Consider the following 25,925-nt stretch of genomic DNA (forward strand, 5'->3'; position numbering starts at 1 on the left):
AAAAGATACACGCACCTTTTTCTAATAACAGAAGAATTAAGGGGGGCTTATTGTTTCATTGTTATTAAGTATTTTGCAGGGACTAAACAAATTCCCTGTATGATACTATTAAAAATAGCCAAGCCATCCATAATTTAAGGTAATCTTTACTAGGTGCCAAAGCTGTTTAGCATTTCATATTTTGAAGCCCTTTGTTCAAACCAATCTAGTTTATTTAACCAAACAAGAGGCAAGGTCACATACTTACCTGGCAGGGGAAGACACCATGATCAGGCAGGTGGTTTTCCCAGGGTAAGGCTCATCCCCTGCACTCCGGGTGTGTTGACCCCTGCAATTTCCCAAATTTTTCTGGGCATGTTTAGTTTGGAGGAGACTGAGGGGAGACCTCATTGCCCTCTACAACTACCTGAAAAGAGGTTGTAGAGAGGTGGGTGTTGGCCTCTTCTCCCAAGCGAATAATGACAGGACCAGAGGCAATGGTCTGAAGTTGCGGCAGGGGAGGATTAGATAAGATATTAGAAAGAATTACTTTACTGAGAGAGTGGTCAGGCACTGGAACAGCCTGCCCAGGGAGGTGGTGGAGTTGCCATCCCTGGAAGTATTTAAGAAACGTGTAGACATGGCACTTCAGGGCATGTTCTAGTGCCCGAGATTGTGGGTTGGTGTGGTGTGTGTTGTGGGTGTTTGTTTTGTTTTGGTGTTTGGTGTTGGGGTTTTTTTTGGGTTGGTGGTTTTTTTTGTTGTTGTTGTTGGTTGGACTCGATGATCTCAAAGGTCCCTTCCAACCAAGAAGATTCTGTGATCTCAAATGCTTTACATCTCGACCACGTTAGAAACACTAAGATCAAAGAAAGATATCCTTAGATTAATTTAACCATGACTCTTCTACATCCTACAAGTCTGGACAACAGAGCTTGTGAACAAAGTTGTTCAACTTAAGCTAACATGACAGACGTAGTACACTGCATATGTATTTGCAAAAGTGACACTGACGATACCTAGCAACCACTTTTCAGACAGCTCCATAAAACTAGAAGATCCACTTTTATCTTAAGCTTTCCCTCAAAAAATTGTCTCAAATCTTAAGATTTCTACAGCAAAAACATAAATTGCAAAAATATCTTAGTCCTCAACTGCAGTCTGAGCTGAACTGTAAAGGGATGACTTATTGAGGAATAAACTTGTGCCCTTCCTAAATCAGATGAAAAGTCTATTAGCTGTGTAGGAGAGAAAGACTCTCACCAAAAGACTGTCCTCTTCTGCGTGCTCTGCAATTGCCTTCATTGTAGTTCATCCAAAGTCTTCTTAAGTTTTGCATACACTGATGAATATTAAGCTTTTTAAGAGAGTTATAATTCAATCTATTAATATGCAAATGGTATTCTAAGCCTGCAGCACATTGACTTTAATTTGACAATGAACAAAAATAACCTCCTTTTTGAAATGCTAAGCACACCCCAATTCTTATAGGCATGCACATTGCTGCAAATGCTATGATGAGAAATCCTTTAAATATTTCTAACCAATAATAGGGAAGCAAAGTGATTGCAATTAATTCTTTATTATGTATTTTTATTAGTAAGTACTGTTATTTGGGGCATGCATAATAACACTGCAACAATTATATCTATCACAGCATTACAACAGAACCTATCTGAAACCTTGAATTTGTGCATTTTATGAACAGTGTTTGCTCCTGCTGCAGTCGTATTTGAGATTCAAACCAGTTCTCCCTGATAAGTCAGGCTGATAAAGCAATCCACCTCCAAAAATGACCAGGCAAGATTTTAGCACAAACTGCAGTCTTAGCTGTAAGTTACATTACACCAGGGGATGTCACCAGTCAAGACACAATACCAAAATTTGTGCTGCAAATTGAATTATACCTGAAAGGGGAATAAAGTAATTAATCGCCCAGCCATTATTTAGAAACAAGACAGTAGGTAACACAGATGTAATTATTGTTTATAATCTTATTTGGTGTTATTACTGAAAAAAGGTGCAAGAATATCTTCTCTTCCTATACAAAATCAGTCATGCTTATAGTAAACAGCATTATTTAAAACCAGAAACACACTGGAATGCCAAAGCATAAATTAAAGACGGCCAATTGTCCGGGACAGGCCGGGCTCAATGACTGATTTGTGACAGTTCAAGAAGCTGCCATTCTTTGCTATCCATTCTGCCCATTTATTTGGGGTGAATGCCATAGTAACAGAATGGAGCATGTGCTCAAGCCTCAGCTATTCCATTTTCAGCTAAACACCAGACTTCCCACCAAAACAGATAAAAGGGGATACCAGCGTGTGTCTCCCAACACTGCTGCAACAATGGCAACATGTGGTAGACAAGGGATAAACACTGTGAAGCAGCTACCACTGCAACAGTTCTCCCCGTCAACTGGCATCCCTGTGAGCATGAACAGAGACGCCGCCTTTCAGAAGGCATGTTAAGAAGTACCGCAAAATGTGTAAGAGGTAACGGCCTTTGCATTTTCAACCACGTGTAAGGTAAGGACAAAGTTTCACTCTTGCATTGGAACTGCACAATTAGAAGTTCAGACCCACAACTGCCAAACTGACATCTCATCCAATCAAACGCATACATCTAATCTAATGCATAAGAGCATTAATGTATAAACATCACATTATTGTTTTAGGAAAGTGACTGTTATCCTGAGCCATTATATAAGTCATTCATAACTCCTTCTTTGCACAGACTAAAAGCTATAGGAGACAAGAGAAGAACATATATGCACGTTTACTCAGGGTGAAAAGATGTTTTTGTAGTACTAAGCCATAGTTCTTTCTAAATGAATGAAGTACATTTCTAGCCTTGCCTGTATTATGAAAATATCCAGGATTAATACAGACTTACATGAAACTAAGGAGAAATGCACAATGGGGTTAACTAACATGTGGCATCCTGCACCCCATGAAATTTAACTTAAAATTATTTCAGGTACTGCAGTACGAGTCCTTAAGGATAAAAATCTATTTATGCAGGTAATTAAAAAGACTGACACAGCAATATAAGCATTCTGCTCCGCTCTCACTGGACTGACTTAAAGACAGTTCAAATTCTGTGGCAAGGTTAATCCTTCTGTTTGGCAGATTCCCAAATTCCTCTACAGTTTCAATGCAGAGGGCTCCTCTTCAACAGGGTATTAAATAAGCTTTCTTATTTACAGTACAGAACACAAGGAATGACAATTTTTGACAGAGTTATAAAGGGACAAGAATGTAAATGTTCCCATTACACCCTTACATCTCAAAGCTATGTGGTTTTAATATAAATTTAAGCTTTTAAATAAAAATACAGTAGCATATCAGGAGGGATTAAAAACCCTTCCCCAGTTTCAGAATCAGGATGGTATGTAGAGGCATCATCAAACAATGCTGCATATGAAACAGCAGATCCCGGTCAAAATCCATCTCCAGACTGAGAATCACTGATACACTTAATTCTCTTCAATTTATTTTTTTTATCCTTCTACCAAAGGCACTCTTCCCCTCCAAAATACAGTTTTATTTGCAACAGTAAACATACACAATGTTCTTATCAGTTAAAAACCTGCTGTAACTTAGAAGTGTTATTCTTCACGCTCTTGCACATGCAGCAGAAAATGAATGCCACAACTGGGTCACACCAAGTAAAAATAATTTTTGAAAAATATTTTTCACTGCAAAACATGTCAGTCTGTAAACAACAGGGTACAACTTCGTTTCTCTATTAGGTCTTATTAGTAGGTGACAGGAAAAGACGATTATGTGTAAATCCTATGCCTGACAGCTTGGCTTTAAAGGTGAAGAATATAGAATCACAGAATTATTCAGGCTGGGAGAGACCTCAGGAAGTTACAGTCTAATATCCTTCTCAGAGCAGAGCAAACACTGGATTCAGACCAGACAAAAGATGTTTAAACCAAAATGCACTTCCCCTCTTAAAGCATTTGAATTGGCTATATAGTTAACGTGCCCCCAGTAAACTGAACTCTTTTTCACTATGTGCATATTGAACAAGAAAAACTGAGCAACTGAGCAGCTGAACATACATACAGTGTACATATCTAACCACTTCTTGTAGTCATGTACACTTAAAAAACCCCAACCTCTTCATATTAGACTGTGCCTATTTTATGGGAAAGAGTTTTATACAAATGCATAGCTCTTGTAAGCACAAGCTGCATAAGTCACTGTGCAAAACTCCTGAACTGTGAACAGACATTATATATTTTCATGTAGTATTACGGCAAAACCATATAATCATCAGAAGCAAGAAACAAGTGCAACAATTCATACATCACTTCTTTTTTAATTTAGTAATTATTGAATGGTTCCAGAGCAGGCACTACATTACTTTAAACACAATCAAGTATCTTTGAAATAATGTTGAAAAATAACCTCTTCACCTCAGTATACACATGCCCATATACACACACATACACAAATTAATTTAGAAAATCTGTACATATGTATTTTTCAGGAAGCAACTTGAACAACCGTACCACAAATAATTAGTTTCTGTACTCTGACACACCAGAAATTTTAATCCAATTTTCTGAAAGTAAGGTTTAAGGACACAAAATGCCATGCGGTGCTACTCAGTAGAAAATGAACTGGTAAATAAATTTATCTATTTAGTGCTAAAAGAAAACACAGAACTCCTTAAATAAAACAAATGCAAATTTATCAGAAATATTTATTGTCCTTGACCTAGGCAGGGCCCAGTATTTGTGTTTGCTTAAGCATATCCCCTTGGTAGACAAAAGTGAGGAAGTTTGTGACTATGAAAGTCCAGGACACTTAATTTCCTATTACTGGCTGCAAACGTCGTTCAAGAAAGGAGTATCCTTGTTGAATCCGAGTCTGAAAGTCCATCTTCTTGATTAGTTGCCTCATAATCACCTGCATTATCAGCTAATTCAATGTCTTGATCATCATTACTCTCTGCGCTGTAATCAACTTCTTCAAGAAAGCGAGGCTCATCTTCATCCAAAACGTATGTAGTGGGGCTATAACGAACAAGAAGTTGCACGAATCATGTCAAAAGTTTTACTTGGAACAATACATTCAGACAATGTGCCGTCCCTATCCTGACATACAATCATCCAGAAATTACCTCAGGAAAGGGGCAGTTTACCTGAAATAGCATCAATTTTTTAATTGCACATAAAAAATCAGGGAGCCAAACCCACGTTTGTAAGACCCTGAACTAATTATTCAGTCATACACAACACATTACCCAAATGTGCCATGACAAATTAGCTACACATTATAGACCCATACTAATGGCCAGTAAGAACTTCATGCAATTATAGCAGTATCAGAAGTTGTTGCAGAAGGATACAACTACGTAAAGAAATAGCAGTTGCTATAAGGTATAAACAAACTAAAAAACTGATGAAAGTCTAAAAATTCAATCGGGGAACCTCTGTATTTTATTAAAACGCACTTTTACTGAAAAGTATTGTGAGCAATTACACTGTATGTAACAGAGATGACAAAACAAGGCATCATGTTTACACCTACAACCAAGATTAAATTTGTATCTGAATCACTTGACTCATGTCAGGTCCTCACAAACTTGCACGCAGTTAAAATTCAAAATTTGTAAGTTAAGCCTTGCAACTCAGAGGCAGTGGATTTAAGGAACTGAGCCGCTGCCCATAGAATGGTCTATCGCTTTCTCTCCCCCTCCTAGGACAAAGGAAAAACAAGTATTTCCCAGACCCAGTTTTACCAACCTCCTTTGGGACATAAAAACCTATCTGCTTAAAAGCATTAAGTATCCCTAAACACTTTGTAATTTTATATTCAGATTAAGTCCTGAGAGGGTTTTGTAATGCATTTTACGTAATAATCAAATCATACAGAACTCATACAGAAACAGTGAGAATGTTCTTATTGATAGAGATCACAGAGTACTTGTAGAAATGTTTGCATATTAATTTGATGAATTTGTCTTAAGGCACACAACAGCCTAGCTTGGCTGTGGCTTTATAATTAAAAGGATTAATCACTGCTTCTTTCTAAAGGTCTTTTAGGAGCTTAAGTGGACCACCTGAAATCTGCAATGTAATCCCTTTTCACAATAATAAATAAATATCACAGTGTTCCTCCTCTACCTGAAGCTTCAATGACATGCTACACTGTAATGTTTTGTGCTGCTAACAGTTAATTCAAATATTGGGATAAGAACAAATGAGAAGAATTTTAAGTCCTTGCTTAGAAAAAAAAGGACAGAAGTCCTAAAATAGTAAGAAAATAAATTATAAAAAAAATCAATTCAGTCATGGTCTCTGGATTTACGTTTAAAGTAATATGTATCATGGTTCACTAAACAAACTCTTACTTGCTAAGCCATGCAAAAAGGAATGCTCCACAAAATTAAATACTTTTAAGGGTATTTAAGTTGTAACTAGGGCAACAACCCACTGTGTTTGTTAATGAACTGGGTGTTTAAAACAAAATTGTTTCCATTTAGGAGAGACAAAGAGTGAGGAAAATAACCAGTATCTTTGCTAAAATGCCTTTCTCATTTTACAGGTGGGGAACCCAACATACTGTAAGGATACATGCTTTGCATGAAGAACCTGGAATAGAACCAGCAAAGGAATACAATTTTTCTGTGCTTTCATCCAGTGATGCCTTCTGCCCTCGAAAGTCACTACCTACCAACGCTTCTTGTAAGGAAAAAAAAGTTGAGGGGAGCAAAAAGCTTAGCTGTTTCATCTATTTAAAGAAAACAATGAGAGGAACTTCACCAAATGTATCACATTCCAACAAGTACACAGGCTTTTTGCGATTTCTGCTTCAAATCACTTAACACAGGCATTGACTTGTTAGCTTTTGTATGCAAGGAATCCAAGCCGCAATTGCAGGATAGACTGTGTAATTCAATTCACAGGAAATGGAGCCATTAAATCTGAATGTTGGCCCAATATTAACTAATAATTCTGAGTATCAAACCAGAAAACTACAAGGACCTATGCCAGTGTTTATTAACGACTGTTAACGGGATGTTAATGCATTATAGTAGGCACTTATAAAAATTCGCGTTAGTGAGGTATAATACAGAATAGTAAAGCTCTTAAAAAATTCTATCCACTCTTTTTAATAAGTGTCATTATTTGGAAATTAACCTTACATAGTTGATCCAGTTAAAAAGGCAACGAACAAAACCTATTTTAAGGAAAAAAACATAGAACCAGACACACAAGCAAACCACATAGTTCCCCTATGTCAGTTCATAGAATATGTCCCATTTTATATTGTCTTGAAAAATACAGAGGTATATGTGTGGGTTTTGTACTTTTTTTGTATTTGTATAAGTTTATTTTACATAGTTACTTATGTGTCAGCATGCAGGTAGGCCCCTAACTTCTAGAAATTCAGCCACTGAGCAGAGTCTTGAAGTCAGTGTGTATGATGCAACACATTTTAGACATTTGCTCTGGCACGCGTACATTCAAAATTCTCATCTGAAATGGAAGGGTGCTTTTACTGACATTACCCATTCAATAAAATAAAAATCAAAATTATAAATTATTTTCTCTATTCAAGAGAAGTACCATTAGAATAGATGAACAGATCTTATCCTCAAAGCTACACAAATCTGTAACGCCAAAACTGGCTCTGAAATCTGCCTCGTAATAATCTTAACTTTTTACTACCATCCAGGACAATGCACCATGACCTCTCGATCATTTGTTACTGAAAATAAATATTTATGATTATATTTATTATTTTTTCACTTTCCCTTTCTTGAGTCTTTATTCCTCACAAAATGTTATCTGAGTACTTTCTACATTCAAATGAGAAGCCTGTGTCATAAACCACTCGTGTATTTGCTCTCCCATGGTGTGTTTTTGTCTGTTGTAGCAAATGTTAACCTTGGATATTTAACTTCCTAGCAATCTTTATTCTAAAGGTTAGCATGAATCTGCAAAGTGTAATTATTACTCCACTGTTTTACTGAGGCTAGGTCACAAAAAATGTAGAAACCAAAACACCTGAAAAAATTTCTTGCTGTTTAATCGAATTCTTTATTTGCCTCCCTGCCGCTTCCCACTCTCGGCATATCTTGTGACAATATATTTTTAGCTGCCGTCATGCTGATTCTATGGGTTTTAATTTCCTAACTTTTCCCTTGGGCTGTTTCTAATTAACTTGCTTAATAATCCCTGTTCCTCTACCCCTACATCTCCCACTTTTCCTTTTGAAAGGAAACCATTATTTTTTTCAGGTTTGCAGAGGTTGTTTATCACACAACTACAGTTCTGTAATGTAAGGGATGCCATAATCCGTGCACTTGCTTTGAAGTTACAGCAGTTAAAAGAGAATATTACATGAAAAACTGAAGTTTTGCAGATTTTAATTTAAAAAAAATTTATGGGTAAAAAGATGAACTCCTAAATACCTGATTGATATACCTGATACAATTCTATGGCCTTCATGTTTACGAAGAACTTTAAGAATACCCCTTTTATTTAAAAAAGAGTATTTCTGCATCACCTGCCATACACCAAATTTAGGAATGAATACAACTTTATTTCTAAAACATATTTAAATTTTTTTTAATGAAAATACCTTACTATGTGTTTTCTTATTTATATTAATGCTCCAAATATATTAGAAGACATAACATAGTATATTTTTTCAAACTAAAATTTTATTTGACCCTAAAATGATATACTTCGATTTTTCATTATGAGTCAATTACAGAGGAATTAATCCACAAGCCAGACACGAGCCATTACCAATTTCAACCCCATGGAGATCAGCAGTTTTCTGAGACTACAGGGAAAGTGTATACATTTTAAAACTTTGGAAGAAAAAATTAAGAAATATTCTCTGCCAACCTATAAAGAATTGCAGCTACTTGGGGAGCTGGGAAAGGAAGGAGAGAAAAATCTGAAGAACTAATGATTCCTTTTAAAACTGCATTACCGGGGGAGGAAAAATTTTAGAGGAGGAAGAGTCAGGAAGTATCATAAAGGAATAATTTCTCCATACTTTTCATTTCCCTTTAGGGTCTATATTCTCTTCTAAGGATCAGCAACACTGCTACAGTAGGTAGTGTCACACATGCAGCTACATGTGCTATCCCCCTTGGGAACTCTTCACCTATGTGTTTTTCCCAAATAGTAAGGGTATTTCCTCAAGGGAATTTCCAAAGCTAAAGAGCAGAACATGTCCAACTCTTTTCTAAGCCATAAGAAGCTGGATATCCAAATCCCATTTAAGTCTTGCTTTTAAATATCCCCACTTTCAGAGTGTCCTGGTTTGACGTAAAACAGAACCAACTTTCCTGGTGACATGATCATCATGCTAGGAGCTTGATACAGTTTTGTGTGTATTGTATATATTTCATTATTTCCTTTTATTATTTTATTAATATTTTCATTGGTTTAGTCTCTGTTCTAAACTCTTTTCTCTCTCTTCCTCCCCCCGCTTCACGGAGAGGTGGGGGAGAGCGTCTGCCGTTCATTTCAGCGGCCAGACCGGCCCAAACCACGACATAGAGTTACAAAATTTCACTCCACAGCCTAATAAAAACTAATCTCAACACTTTCTTTGTGCTGTCACCCTGAAATACATTTCGTGAAACTCAGAATTGGATTAAATTACTTGGATGCAACAATCATTGACTGTAGCCCAGACTAATATTTGGATCATACTACCAGGAGTGGAAGAAAAACTTGAAAAATAGTATATTTTTTTTTCCTTATTTCCTCCCCGCTCCAGATTACTAGTTTTGTTATTTTGCCCTAGGGAAGACAAATAGTACTTTGATGCTACAGTCTACACAGAACTAAAAGCAATCACTTTCACTGAGGCCAGAGGAAGGTATTGACGCACTGGCACTGCCACCAGGCCCACCAGTGAAATTCTGGGTCTCATCTTTGGTAGCTTTTTCTTCCAACATTCTGAAAAGGAGAGACAAGACAAAAGTTGCAGCATAAGATGCCTTCTTTTTAACTAAGTTGTACTCCTAACGAACTGGAAGAAAGGCCAAGAAAAGCTCAAACACTGCAGGAGAATAGAAAGTAAAAAACTTTTACTCCCAGATGAAGGAGATTAGAAGTATGCAAATGTCTGGGCAAAGTTTAAGAGTTATGAAGGGGGAGGGAAATAAAGTAGGACAGAAACAGCTTCCTTTTGGCAGCCTAGAAAGAGACCCTTTGCAGGAAGATCTTGGACATGTTCTCACTGCATGTACCCTTCACTCCTTGCCCCACCAGTCTGATGTCTTTTCTCAAGTGTAAGACTAAGGGCAGGAAATGTATTTTGCATCGGGTTTTTTCTTTCCCACAGCTCCTCTTGGCAGTCTACGTTTTCTACCATTTTCTAGGCATGCTAGGTCCCAAAAGCTCAAGCCTGTTTCTCTGCTATAATTAAATCAAATTAACAAACAAAAATACACCATGTTCTAGAACACACCAATAAGCCTCAAAACAATCAATGAAATGGTTAGAATTTCCAAAAAGAGGTCAAATTATTGCACAAAGGATAATTCCAGTAAGTCCTAACAGTTATGACTGCAATCATGTGGTTTTGTTTCACTGCATACACACCCTATCAAACCTGTCAGCATAACAACTATAATTCTTACTACAAGATCACTATTACATTTAGTCTAATCTTTTCCATTTGGAACTGGGGGGAAAACATTGGCAAATGGGTTTGAAATAATTAAAGAAAAATAAAGTGTTTAATTCATCACTTAAAATGTTAAAGTGCACTGCCAGAGGGAAATAAATCCACTTATTGCTTTATTTTTCTTAAGTCAAATCTGTTTCAGCCATGGTTCAAAATGAACTCATGGAAACTAAGCCTATGTGTAATGAAATACTGGAGGTATATTTTAAAATATTAATATTTACTTAGTCATTTTAAGTACAACCAGTAAAACCAAAAAGAATTTGAGAAACCCTCAAAATAATTTGCAAAAAATAAAAGCAGTGCTTCTATGTTTAGACTTCAATGTTTAAACTTGCTTGCTTATCCCCTAAAGCATTAAAATCGTATTTTTGTAAAAAGTAACATGAACAACATCCATAATACAACTAAAATAACTACACTCTTATTCATTGCCGTACTCTAACATTAAAGGGAGATTACATTAAAAACTACTTTCTTTTATACTTCTTATTGATGATTTTTTTACTTGCATCTTCTGTAGGAAGCCCCTCATTCATATCTAATGGTAAGAAATAAGCCGTGAACCATGTAAGTATGAGGAAAGTATAAGCAGTACTTTTATTACAATAGAATAATAGGAATGGAAGTCTGGGCATATAAAGCAGGGAACTTTGTGACTATCTCTGAAGAGGAATAGAAATTAGCTTTATAAATTTTACTCAGTAAAGGCTCTTTGTATATTTCTAGCACTCAAGTGAATTGATATCTAGCAAACAGATGCCTCAGCTGACATATTTTTAATATCTTGTCTAGAACTGTACAGAAACACTAAAACTTCAGCACTTTGGGTACAAGGATTGGACAAAGGACAAATGGACAACATAATTCACAGATTTGACATGCAGGTTTCAAGAGCTGTTAATAAAAATCTGGTTTTTTAAAGCATTAAGAAATAGAAAAACATTAATTGAAAATCTATTTCATGTTAATTACAAGGAGAGGGTCTTCTGCTGCACAGAAAAGTTGCTAGATGCTCAGGGGAAGCTGAGGGAGAGAAAGAAAACCCTAGCAAGCAACCTTTTCCTCCAAACAGGAGTAAGGTCTCATACAGCGAAGGAGCCCAACTCCCCTGTGCTTCAGCTGTAAGAGCACCTAGGAATACCAGCCACCAGCTTGTCTACATTTCATTGTCCTTGGACTGGGAAGTGGGAAAAGGAGAGCTCAAGAGTTTGCTGAGGAGCTGGTACTCATTTTAAGTATGTAAACTAGTGGTAGCCTTCTAGCAAAATGTTCCAGAATGCCCCTCACACCCCCAGGATGACAAGAAAAATTATGATTATAGTATCTGAAGGAACTGCAACATCTTGAGGCAGTGTTCAGTCTTTCTTTTCATTGTATAGGGGAAATAAAGCACAGCCTTGAAAACTTGTTCAGTGATCATACAAAAATACTGCTTAAATATTGCAAAAATAGAACTACCCCCACTCCAAAAAAACCCAAATCCGTGAAAGATCGGGGGAACAAATCCATGCTGAACGACACTTTTCTTCAGCTGTTAATTTATTATTTTTTTTTTAAGAGGAGGAAAGTTCCCATCAATACCCATCTACTGCGCCCTCTTCCAGTACTTCCTGAGATAGAACAAAGTTCAATTCAATAGAATTTGTTAAAAAAGACTATTATATTAAAATTTATTTTCAATAATATCCAGAATAGAGGAACATGGTATCTCCATTATCCCATAAAAGAGCTGACCTTTAACTACAACCTGTTTTACAGTATGTGTTTCAGTTCTGAATATAAGCCAGTCTCTAAAAATAAATAACATGAGACTTCCCCCTTGAGTATCATCATTGAAAAACTGTACAGGTTTTTAAACTTTTGCTGAGACATGCAGTGAGTGCTACCAAAGACAGGAAACCTGGACACCAAGGATATCTGGCCCAGTTCTCATACAGGCTTATTTGTTGGGAAGCAGAATAAAATTGCTCTGCTCCAGAAGACTTTTCCAAGCAATTGAGGCAAAAAGTCTGATGACCTGAGGTATACATCAAAACTTGGCTTCTGAGCTTCTGGAACCAAAAATCAGACCATCTCCTTATTCCACCTATGGCAGTATTAATCCCTTAGCAAAGAATAAAAAATACTCCAGTAGTGACACAGACAGCAGTACAGTTTTCACTTTTGTCTGAAAAACATTCCCTGTTGAGTCTCTGATTCTACTCCCACTTTTTAAATAAAAAGGTTTTCCACTGAATTCAATGAAATAAATCTCTGTATAAATAATTATGATTATTAAATCACTTTTAAGATGGGCTCAGAACATACAAAGAGTCAGATACACAACATATTTCAGTCTTAATGCCACATTTTAAAGATAAGTTGTTGGAATTTACACATTCAGTTTTTCCATCACAGATTCTCACATAGATATACAATATTGCTAAATGAACACTGAAAGCAAGGTACCTATTTTCTCACTTCATACTATCTATTCTTCTATTTTAGCATTAATAAATTAGATTTACATTTAATAGATTTACATTTAATAAATTTAAGAAACAAAGCCATGAGACATTAGAAAAATCTCAACAGTTGTTAACAGATTTCTCCAATTAAGGTCTCAGTGTGCATTTAGCAATGCACAGAATCTGATCTTTTACCCACTGCCTTAACTTCGTTAGTGCAGAGAAGCATTTGGTAATTACCTTTCACCATCTGTAGCTGTGTAACACTCAAAGATCATGATTAGGGGAAAATCATCAGCTCCAAAGGATTATGTTTATGCTTGTACATACTTTCAAAGAAGCTGATCAACTTGTGTACAGACTAACTATAGAAATCCTACTCCAGAATCAGGACCATAACCATTACCTTTACTGTAAAATTTAGTTTCACTGAATCGAGAAAATCTCTCTAAATAAATGATTGTGCTCATCTAGTGAAAGTTTCAGAAGTATTAGAAAGCAGTAATCCTGTTCTTAGTTTAAGGTAACATTTAGCACCAACATTTAATCCAGACAACACTTTTCTACTTTACCACAAACACATCTAACTGTCTACACTTTGCACACCAGTTAAAACCTTAACTGGAGTGGTAAATTGCTTCTCCCTGCCCTACCCTGGAAATAAGGTAAAGAACTATAGTTACTTTTTTAATTCACTTCCTTCAAATATCTTTAGAACTTGATTTTTTGTGCATGTGTTCATGCAAAGCGGTATGTTAGAAGGCTGGCTCATACGTGACTCCCCACCCTTTTTTATCGCATCCTCATACTGAAGTGCTTTTGTTGTGTCTTTAGCTCTATGGCAGATACTAAAGCGTGACGTGAGTGACTCATGTATGGCATTCCTTGATTCAGCAGGTGCTGTTTTAAGGCCACTCCATCATGAGCAACATTAACAAACTGAGAAATCCAGCACATTTTTTTTTTTTCCAAAGAACAGCCGCTACCTACCTGTGCACTGGGATGGTAACTTTCTCCACAGAGACAATAGAAAAGACAGATTCCATATCTGAGTCAGCTATTAATAGAAAGTTATATGGAAATGTGGGGCTGTTTTTCAATGCCATGCTGATAATTAATTACTCACAACCATATCTTGATTCAAAATGCCATAATTGCAGTTTAATATTTCAAAGAGACACATTTATACTGAAGCTTAGTTTTAATAAAATTGACAATGATGTAACACTTATGGATGGGAAAAATATTATGGTCTCATTAACATATAATACTAGCTGCAAATGAAAAATCGTACAATATTCAAAAACTGGAAAGTATGATTAGTAGATGTAACATGTCAGTATTAAATTTTGAAGTTCAACATGCTGAACCAATGCACACAAAGAACTCAAAAAAGAAACATGTGCCTTTGCTGAAAGTGTTTAGAGGCTATCTACAATAGCTGTCAAGTGTAATTGCTTACAGTCAGCCTGCATTTATGGAACAATTCATATTTCCAAATTATTAAAGCATATATGGCCAAAGTGCCAAGGGATCAGGAGCTTGGCTGTAAAAGTTCTGAGGAAGAAAAATACAACTAGATTGTTATTTTAGAACCCTGTATTCTAATTACTTAAATTAGCACTCCAATTTGAAGCTGCCCACAACACCAGCACTCAGTGTCTTTTGAAGATAGACTTACAGACATTTCCCCCTTTTCACAGAACCACAGAATGGCTGAGGTAAAAGGGACCTCTGGAGGTCATCTTGTCCAACACCCCTGCTCTAGCAGGACCACCTACAACAGGTTGCCAAGGACGATGTCCAGATATCTTTTGAATATCTCTAGGGATAAAGGCTCCATGTCCCCTATGGGAAACTTGTTCCAGTGTTTGAGCACCCTCATAACAAATATCTATGTAACTATTATATATATAATGCTTAAATGGAATTTCTTCTATAGTTTGTGCTCACTGCCTGTCAGCCTGTCACCAGATGCCACTGGAAGGAGACTGACTCTGTCTTCTTCCCAATCTCCCTTCAGGTATTCGTACACCTTGATAAAATGCTCCCTGAGCTTTCTTCCCCAGACTAAGAGTCCCTGCTCTCCCAGCCTTTCCTCCTATGGAAGATGCTTCAGTCCCTTCATCATCTCACTGGACTTCTCCAGTATGCCCATGTCTCTCTTGTACTGGCAAATGCAGAGCTGGAAACAGTACTCCAGGTGTGGCTTCACCAGTGCTAAGGAGAGGGGAAGAATCACATCCCTCGACCTGGTGGCTACACTCTTCCTAATGAAGCCCAGGAAACCAGTAGCCTTCTGCAGCCAGGGCACATTGCTGGCTCATGTTCAACTTGGTGTCCACTATGACCTCCATGGCCTTTTCTACAAAGCTGCTCTCCAGACAGTCAGCCCCCAGCACGTATTGGTGCATGGGGTTGTTCCTCCCCAGGTGCAGGACTTTACACTTCTTGCCAAACTTCATGAAATTCCTGCCCGCCCATTTCTACAGCCTGTTATGGTCACTCTGGATGTGCCACTCCTAGTCCAGCATCGTCTGGAAACTTGCACTTTGGACAATCTGCCCCATTATTCAGGTTGTTAATAAAGATGTTAAACAGGATTGGACCCAGTATTGTCCTCTGGGGTACACCTGCTAGTTACTGGCCTCCAACTAGACTTTGTGCTTCTGATAATTACGCTCTGGGCCCAGTTGTTCAGCCAGTTTTCAATCCACCTCGCTGTCTGCCTATCCAGCCCATACTTCATCAGCTTCTCTCTAAGGATCTATGGCACACAGTGTCAAAAACCTTACTGAAGTCAAGGCAGTCAATATCCACTTCATTCCCCATGTCTACCAAGACAGTCATTTCATTGTAGAAGGTTTTCAGATTGGTCAAGCGTAACTTCCCTTAGTGAATCTGTGTTAACTACTCATGATCTCCTCCTCCTTCATGTGGCTGGAAATGCTTTCAGGATTAGTCGTTTCATCATCTTCCCAGGGATTAAGGTGAGGCTGACCAGCCTGTAGTTACCTGGGTTTTCCTCCTTGCTCTGGAAGATAGGAATGACATTTGCTTTCCTCCAGTCTTCAGGCACCTGTCCCAATCGCCATGATCACTGAAGATTATTAAGAGTAACCTTGCAGTGACATCAGCCAACTCCTGTAGCATTTGTGGGTGCATCTCATCAGGACCTATGGACTTAATGTAAGTCCAGTTTGCTTAAGTATTCTGCAACACATTCCTCTTCCACCAGGGGTGAGTCTTCCTTGCCCCAGACTTTCCCCAGTCTCTGGGTCCTTCAATTATTGACATCTAGTCTTGCTAGTAAAGACAAAGGTGAAGAAGCCATTCAGTACCTCATCCAGATTCAACTCCACGTTGACTTTATCACTTCTAGCCATGTCTCTACATACTCCGTCACTGCCTCTATATTCCTCCCAGGTTACCTGTCTCTGCTTCTACCTTCTATGTATTTCCTTTACATGTTTGAGTTTTGCCAGGAGCTCCTCATTCATCCATGAACTCCTGGCATTTTTGCTTAAGTTTCTACTCATGGGGATGGACTGCTCTTGAACTTGAAGGCTCTGGTCTTTGAATATTCACCAGCTTCCTTGGTGCCCTCTATCCCTCAAGGGTCTTACAGCATGGGACTCTTCCAAGTAGATACCTGAAGGGACCAAAGTGTGCTCACCCCAAGTCCAGTGTTGTCACCTTGCCCATTTTGCCCTGCTCCCTCCTCTAGGAAACCTGAATTCCATCTCATGGTCACTGCAGACAAGGCTGCCTTCAATGTGTACATCCCAACATCCTTGTTTGTGAGTACCAGATGCAGCAGAGCACCTTCCCTTGTTAGTTTTTGTATCACTTGGATCCGGAAGTTGTCATTGATGCTCTCGAGAAATCTCCTGGATTGCTTATGCCTTGCTGTGTTGTTCCTCCAGCAGATACTGGGATGGTTGAAGTCCCCCATGAGAACCAGAGCTTACAAACATGAGGCTGCTTCTAGCTGTCTGTAGAAGGCCTGATGCGTTTGTTCTTCCTGGTCAGGCAGCCCTACAGCAGACATCCACTACCACACCACGCAGAGTCATCCGCTCTTAAATCCTCAGGCATAAACTCTGGGTTGGCTCATCATTCATCCCCTGGCAGCCCCCCATGCATTCCAGTTGCTCTCTCACATAAAGACCAACTCCCCCTCTTTGTCTTCCCAGCCTGTCCTTACTAAGCGAGCCTGTATCCCTCCACTGAAGCACTCCAGCTGTGAGGCATCCCATCGCATCTCCAGAATCCTGACAATATCTTAGCCCTGCAACTGGACACAGATTTTTAATTGCTCATGTTTATTCCTGATGCTGCGTGCATTAGTGTGCAGGCACTTCAAAGAGGCACCCACCCTATCATGCTTATTTCCCAGAAAGGGTCTGTTTGGGTTTTTTTCCATATGGTCCTTCATAGGCACTTCCTTGCTGAGAGGATGCTGTAAAGTAATGCTTTAAATAAGAGAATCAAAGTCACTCTTAACTATTTAGTATTTATGAATAAGTAATTTATTTTAAGTACAATACTTAGTGAAGAAGTTTCCCATAGCCCCTTTGTATACCTCTGTGCATTAAGGCTAATTCAGCTGTTCCCACTTCCACCATAGACTGAAGCCTGTCTATACTATTCTTAATCTCCTGTGGAAACTCTGCAGCTTCCCCAGATGGCTATTCCAGAACTTCATTTTTACTTGCCATATAGAATTTTTACCTAAAGTCTAGACTGACTTTTCCATGTAATTTAAGGCCATTACTGCTGGTCCTGCCTGCCCTAAAGAGAAGAGACTCTTTGCATCTGTCTTCTTGTATTTGAAGGCAGCTATCTTGTTCTTTCCTCTTTTTTGATCTCCTAGTTTACCTTTTCATTTTGATGAAGGCCTTGTGAGGAAAACTAATCAAAACAATTACATTTTATTTGCTGTAGTAAGACTTCGTCTGTCACAAAGGTGGAATTCCATCTGGTGATTTCTCCCAAGAGCTTTGCAATATAAAAGTGTCCCTTGCTCCTCACTTTTATTTCAAGGAATATAAAGAAAAGAGAGTTCAAACATTCACAGTTTATCCCTGTTCCCTGCCTGTCCCCCCACTCTTTTTTTTTTTTAAACACACTATAGAGATAGTGGAATATGGTTCTACACTTGCAAAACCAAAGACATCGATATTTCATTTACACTTTCAAACTATGTCTAACAAGGCTAGCAGCAATTCATACAACATCAAATGAAAGTTTAGAGTGATACAGTGAACAGTAATGTTAGAAATACTGAGCACTGCTCCCTGCTGCTACCATTGTTTTGGTATAAATGTTACATTAGTACAGTAAACAATACCAAGACATTCTTTGTGATTAAAATGCTGTGTTTTGCCTGCACTGGAGACACCACGCTAATGCCATTCCAACAGCTGTAGAGTACTTTTCTGCGTTTTTCAGCATCTGCCATACAACTGTCTCCCAGTCAGCCTACCTACACGTCAGCGAGGCTTACACACTGGTGAGAGTGGTTTACTCCAAAGCCACCTTCTGATCCTATCTCTTCCAGGAATCACTTACTCAGCCTTACCGAAGCACAAAACTTGATTTGACAGTAAAAATCTAGCCATTACAAGCATGCTAATAAGCAAACGATATTGGGGGATCTAGTAATCACTGGAGTGATAGATATCTATGCATCACACCTTTAAACACTTCCTTAAGTTCCTCCTATTGTTCTTATCACCTTTTAGCTTATACTTCACTTTTCACTACTATCTGTAGATGCTAAGCATGATCACAAGCTGCACTCTCTCTCAGTACTGACAACACTTATGTGTTTAAACCCTGGAACTAAACATCATGTCTGCCTTCCATAGGATACCACAGATGCCCCTCCCATACCTCTGCTAGTTTTGCATTGTCTGCAGATAAATTGCTTATTAGTTTAGCATCTAATCAAAGTCTTAGGCTCAAGCACCTTCTTGTTACAGTTGCACAAAATCAATAATAAATGTCATTTTTTCCCCAAATTGTCATAGTATTGCTTCAGCTAAGTTGGAGCTACAACCAAGGCCACTACAAACATGTGTTTGGCTCTTAAGTATTTCAAATGGTAACATATCATAGTGTGCAAATCTTACTCTTCTCTAATTTAACGCTTCTCTGCAGTATGGAACTCTGCTTTATTTAATCTCTAACCAGATTTTCAGAAAGAGATGCTTGCACATTTGGAATCATTTATTTGCCGTGCATCCTCCATTACTGTGTACATGTGGATACTTCAGTGATGAATTACACAAACAGTGTAATCTGCAGCTTTAAGAATTGGCAACTTAATAAGCTAGCTACTGAGCAGATACAATACATTTCTTTTGTGACCTAAACCTTATTGCACATGTTTTAAATTCTTTAAATATTTTTATGTATCTCTACCATAAGGGGGGAAAAAATGTTTGTAAGAAAAACTTACAGATCTCCCAGTGCTTTAACTCAAGTACTTTAAGTCTGTCTAAATATATTTTTAATACTGTAGCCAGTAATATAAAAAGAAATAAAATGCTCTCAAAGAGAAAATTGAAACCTAAGACCTAATGAGTTTTACCGCATATAATAACTCCCCAATGACATCAAAATTGCCAGTGTTTAAATGTGACACATAGTCCAACTCTGTATTTGTTGCTTTCTTAAAACATTTGAAGCAACTGAATTAACACAATAGGTCTGAGATATGTTCAGATTAATGTTACACTAACAGGTCACAACACATCAACAGTTTTTTTGATGAGTGGAAGAACATTTTTGAGAGAATCTTTACGTTACTTGAGAAACTGCAACTTTCTCCTGAAAACAAAGGTGAATATAATAAATGTGCACTACCTTGTCACTTTACAGCTTGATTCAATCAGCTCATTTTCAATATCCAACAGACTAGAAGGCAGGTTGTACTCCCAAGGAGAGGCCATTCTTTTCAAACGCAGTAAGCCAACACAGAACTTTGCTCCCATCTCCTCCAGTTCTCTTGTCCCTATCTGCAATCCCTAATTTAAAATAAGATTTAAAAATACAAAATAGGTACATGCAGATGGACTCACATATACTGCAGAATTACAATTTAGAACACATTACGTTATTTTATTTAATACACTTTCTAGGTCTAAAGACAGAACAAATGAGAACTCTAGAGTAAGCACTTAGCAAGAGTATCAGAGAAAACTCAAGAGAGCAACAACATTATTCCTCTAAGGCTGGACACACATTTCTGGACACATTCACCTTTATTGAGCTTCCTAGTCTATGCTTCTAGCACATTAATATTAACATGACTTAACCCAGTGGCATTGGAGGAGATACAGAGATCATGTCCAAGTTCATAAGTATAAATTATTTTAAAAACCTGAGACAAAATTTATAAAAAGGAATTTAAAATACTAAAATTTGAAATACAAGATTGTTCAACATAAGTTCCATCAGAAAGAAAAAAATGAGTGAATTCATATCATAGTTGTGATCAAGTCCATTGCTATGTTCTGACACATAAATAAGATTATTTAAGGTAACAAAGTTACTCCTTGACACAAACATCTCTTGTCCTCCTGTAAGTTAGAGACTACATGTATTAATTGAGAGCATTTATTCACACATTTAGTAATTAAAAACATAAACAAAGTATCAAAAGCCATAGGTGTTTTCTAAATGGAATGATATACCAAGGCACTTTCCTCTGCAGGGTATTTAGGAGGTCAAGGACAGTAAGAAGGGCTTCTTTAAGTACATCAGTAGCAGAAGGACAACTAGGGAAAATGCGGGCTCACTGCTGAATGAGCTGGGTGCTCTGATGATGGAAGATGCAAAGAAGGTGGAGTTACTGACTGCCTTCTTTGCTTCAGTCTTTACTGCGAAGGCCAACCCTCAGAAATCCCAAACTCTGAAGGTGGGAGAGAGAGATTGGAGAAAAGAAGATTCTCCCTTGCTCGAAGTGGATTGGGTTAGAGATCATTTAAGCAAACTTGACACCCACAAATCCATTGGCCTTGATGGGATGCACCTGCAAATGCTGAGGAGCTGGCAGATGTTATTGTGAAGCTGCGCTCCATCATCTTTGAAAAGTCACTGAGAACAGGAGAGGTGCCTGAGAACTGGAGGAAAGCCAATGTCACTCCTGTCTTCAGAAAGGGCAAGAAGGAGGACATGGGAAACTACAGGCCAGCCAGCCTCACCTCCATCCCTGGTAAGGTGATGGCTCATCCTGGATGTCATTTCCAAGCATGAGAGGAAGAGGTTATCGGGAGTGGTCAACATGGATTCACCAAGGGGAAACCATGCTTGACCAATCTGGTAGCCTTCTATAACGGCATGACTGGCTGGGTGAATGAGGGGAGAGCAGTGCATGCTGTCTACCTTGACTTCAGCAGGGCTTTAGACACGGTCTCCCATGACATCCTCATAGGTAAGCTTAGGAAGCGTGGATTAGAAGAATGGACAGTGAGGTGGATTGAGAACTGGCTGAACGGCAGAGCTCAGAGGGCTGTGATCAGTGGAGCAGAGTCCATTGGAGGCCTGTAACTAGTGGTGTTCCCCAGGGGTCAGTACTGGGTCCAGTCTCGTTCAACATATTCATCAATGACCTAGATGAGGGGATGGTCAAGCAAGGGGGGACCCTCAGAGAGTTTACTGATGATACAAAACTGGGAGGAGTGGCTGACATACCAGAAGGCTGTGCCACCGTACAGCGAGACCTGGACAGGCTGGAGAGTTGGGCAGAGAGGAACCTAATGAAGCTCAACAAGGGCAAATGTAGGGTCCTGCACCTTGGGAGGAATAACCCCATATACCGGCACAGGTTCGGGGCTGACCTGCTGGAAAGCAGCTCTGCAGAGAGGAACCTGGGATTCCTGGTTGTCCATACGGCAGCAATGTGCCCTTGCGGCCAAGAAGGTAAATGGTCTCCTGGGGTGCATTAAAATCACTGTGGCCAGCAGACTGAGGGAGATTATCCTCCCCCTCTACTCCACCCTGGTGAGGCCACATGTGGAGTACTGTGTCCAGTTTTGGGCTGCCCAGTTCAAGACAGACAAGGAACTGCTGGAGAGAGTCCACTGGAAGATAATCAAGGGAATGGAGTGTCTCTTTTATGAGGAATGGCTGAGAGACCCGGGTCTGTTTAGTCTGGAGAAGACTGAGATGGGACCTCATCAATGCTTGTAAGTACCTAAAGGGTGGGTGTCAAGTGGATGGGTCTAGATTCTTCAGTGGTGCCCAGCGACAGCATAAGGGGCAACAGACACAAGCTGAAACACTGGAAATTCCATCTCAACGTAAGGAAAAACTACATTACTTTGAGGGTGACAGAGCACTGGAACAGGCTGCCCAGAAAGGTTGTGAAATTTTTCTTCTCTGGAGATATTCAAAACCTGCCTGGATGCATTCCTGTGCAACCTGTTCTAGGTGAACCTGCTTTGGCAGGGGGGTTGGACTAGATGATCTCCAAAGGTCCCTTCTAACCCCTGCTATTCCAGAGTGACCCTCAATGCTTATGGAATTGGCCAGTACTGACTGTATATACACTAACAAATTCAATGTCACAACCCAACTCAATCTCCCCTTTTGTTTTGATCTTCTAAGCCTTTTAAGGTAAAGGGTAGTTAAAAAGCAGCTTTGACAAAACAATCAGAGAAGCAGAACCTCCAGAAATTGATGGTAAGCTAAGTCATCAAGTAGAAAAATAAATGAAGCAAAAAGAATGGAGTAGGAATTTTTTTTACTAAAAGCTAACACACGTACACATGCTTTGTATATGTTGCCATTTTAAAATGTATTTTAAAATGCAAGGTTTAAAAGAAAGTGTTAGGTTGCTCGAGAAATGGTACAGTCTCACATTCTTTATGTACTTGTTTTGAACATATGCACACTTCATAAATGGGAAGTTTGATTTTACTTTTCTTGTGAGTTTTTTTTCCTCTGTAGTCTTCATAAACAAGGTGCTTTTTAGCACAAGGTAGATACAACAAACAAGATAGCTAAAGCTATATCCACTATTCTAAACAATGCCATCCTCCAGCCAAATGGTACAGAAACCTGTTAGCAGTGAACAAGAGTTGGATATTTTAGTATTATTGTTAATATTAATGCTACTCACCTCTTTTATAATGCTTTTGTGCTGTAGGTTTCAAAGCACTTTATTAATAAAGGAAGAATTATCCTCACTTTACTGATGGAGAAATGGAGGCAGAGAGGGTTGAAGCGATTTGCACAGTGTCTCACAGCATGTCACTGACCCCGCTGGGAACAGAAATCAGTTCTCCTCACTCCCAGTCCAGTACCTTATCCACAGAGGCCAATTTTTTGTTTTTGTTTTGTATTTGTTTGCACGTCAGTAACATTCGAAGACCCCAATCATAGCTAGGGCTCCACTACGCTAATCACAGGAAGACACAGTCCCTGCCCCAAAAAGATTAAAATAACATTAAGGACAAGAGGCAACAAGTATGCAGAAGAGGAAGGAGAAGGGTAACAGTAATCTCACTGTTACACAGATTACTAATGTGCACAACTTGATGGTTCAAAAGCTTTTCCAATCATTGTCTATATCTGTTGCTGAAGAAGTTATCGTTAGTTGAAAGATTCCTTACAGACAGTATAATAGGAGTGGCTGTAAGTTGAAAAAGGACAAGAATACAGCAGGAAAGAAGGTGCAAAGACAATTGTTAGAAAGATAAACAGCGTGTGCATGTTCCGTGGCTGCTATTTTCAGCACAGCAGAAAGAGGATATAACTAAAGAGAGACCTAAATGCATCAGATTGCAGGTGGATAACTGTGAAATGCCTGGACAATAAAATTTGCACTTGCTATACTGAAGGGTCTACATACTTGCACTAAAAGCCCATGCCAAATTCTAGATTTGCTTCTGTCATTTCTTTAAATCATATTGGAGAATGCAGTAACACACAGCTGCCAAACACCACATTTCTTAATCCACTGTTATTCTTCCATCAGCCAATTCTCTTAATTTCCATGACGCAAGAGACCCAAAGAATGTTTCAGGAAATAGTAATAAACAGTTGCCCTAACTCAGGGACCTGAGGTGAAGTCCATTTTCACTGAAGGCTTCATTACACTCCTCTTCTTGATCTTCTAATCATCTTCAACTATTGTTCTAGTAGCTTTAACTGTGGCCTATTAAAGTTCCTGAAGTGTTACAAGCATTGCTTTTAAGCACAAGCCACCTGGAAGTAGCAGCTTTTTTTTGTTATTTTTGAACATGCATGGAATTTCATTCTTTTTTTTTTTTACATTTCATACAACCATCTTTCTTCTGGACAGTAACATTTTAGATGGCTGGCTGAAGTCCTCCATACTAAACACATCATGAGAATACCTTCGTATGAATAGAGCACCTCAGTGATGAACTTAGCTACCTGAAAGCACAGATGCAAAGCAAAGGCACAACAGAATGTGACCTCAAGTTGAGAAGAACATTCCTGTAATATGTACTTAATAAATTGAAAACAGCCATACTATGATTTGGAGAAGTCAGCTGGACAGCAAGACATCATCTTGTTCTTCTGCTAATTCAGCAAAGGCTACAAAGATGTGATCATTTTTGAGAACTTAAAATCTGGAGACTGAAGAATCATCGTAACTGACAAAGTTTGTTGACTGAATCTGTATCTCCTAATGTCTTCTCTATACATGCATCATAAAATTGCCAGATAACAAAATCTTCTTGATTTACTTAAAAATTAAGGAATACTCTCAAGCTTGTTAATCTCCAGTCAGGAAAGGGACTGGTTTCAGTTCTCATGTGGTTTCAATTACTGAAAAAATTCTTCTTTTGTCTGGCATCTTAATTATCCTCCGTTGTATATCTTGGAGCATCTTTTCATCCGAATGCTTGTTTTTCAGTGTCTTGAATTGCAGATGACTGAGCAATATTTGCAGTACTAATTCTCAACACAGAACAAAGGCCCCACGCAAGCAGTTAAAACAAGGTTGCTTCAAGAGATAAGTCTACCACCGGGGATCCTAAGTTTAAGAAAGGATTGCTAACTTCAGTTCAACACCTTCCTAGTCTGGTATGACCATTGTCTGAGTAAAATAAAAAAGAATAAAAAGAAAAATTGATGTTCTGATAATATCCAGCTTTGGCAAAGACTCAGCATTTCTTCCACAAAGAAGAGAAATTATTGAGTAATCCTCTTTGTGCTTTGAACAACATTTATCGATGATGCCAAACCAGAAGATGACTGGAAAAGACCTTTACACGATACACAGTCCAGTACCTCAGATCTGAACTGTCATGTCCTTTTAATGGGAAGAAGAAAGGGAGGCAACTTCTACAGATTAACTTCTCCCTCTGTTTTAAACTAATCTATTATGAAATATGCCATCTAATTTATACCACATTTATACACAGAGTTGCTGTCCCCATTCTCCCTACAAAATAAAAAAGAAAGAAAGAAGGACTGAGCCTTTTCATTTTTTTGACCTTCTCATTGGAGAAATGTTGCTCTTTTCCTGTTCGTTCTAGACACCTTAGCCTTTTGCATACATTTTCTTAATAAGCCTGAGCATTATCATAGTGAAGAAAAAACGAAGAATCTTCCTGTATTTTCAGAGGATGACTAAGACTTCACAAATTGGTTTATTCCAAATAAAATGAATGACAGAACAGCAATTTTATCTCATCAGCTAGTTTATATTACATAGAAGAATGCTCTTCCCTTTTGAGTTAATGATTTTTCCACAGAATTCAGCCATTTTTTCCTCCCTTCCTGAAGGGCTTTGCAGGTTAAGCAACTTGAAAAGTTTGCCCAC

At 38.4% G+C, this 25,925-nt stretch overlaps 1 protein-coding gene and 1 non-coding gene across 3 annotated transcripts in view; one reads left to right on the plus strand and one right to left on the minus strand.

The window, feature by feature from the left end:
• Window positions 1-239: 239 nt before the first annotated feature.
• Window positions 240-397, plus strand: LOC141477674 (U1 spliceosomal RNA). The gene has a single exon (XR_012463712.1). It is a non-coding gene; the product is annotated as a U1 spliceosomal RNA (small nuclear RNA).
• Window positions 398-1,577: 1,180 nt separating this feature from the next.
• Window positions 1,578-25,925, minus strand: part of AGTPBP1 (ATP/GTP binding carboxypeptidase 1) — a 65,448-nt gene continuing 41,100 nt past the window's right edge. For both annotated transcript variants that reach the window (XM_074165817.1, XM_074165818.1), the window contains 2 exons: window positions 19,988-20,148; window positions 1,578-5,014 (listed from right to left, as the gene is read on the minus strand). In XM_074165817.1, the coding sequence (XP_074021918.1) occupies window positions 4,837-5,014; window positions 19,988-20,148 (339 nt within the window). In that variant the 3' untranslated portion in view covers window positions 1,578-4,836. The remainder of the gene's footprint in view (window positions 5,015-19,987; window positions 20,149-25,925) is intronic.

The sequence above is a fragment of the Numenius arquata genome, chromosome Z (assembly GCF_964106895.1).
Source record: "Numenius arquata chromosome Z, bNumArq3.hap1.1, whole genome shotgun sequence".
Lineage (NCBI taxonomy): Eukaryota > Metazoa > Chordata > Aves > Charadriiformes > Scolopacidae > Numenius > Numenius arquata.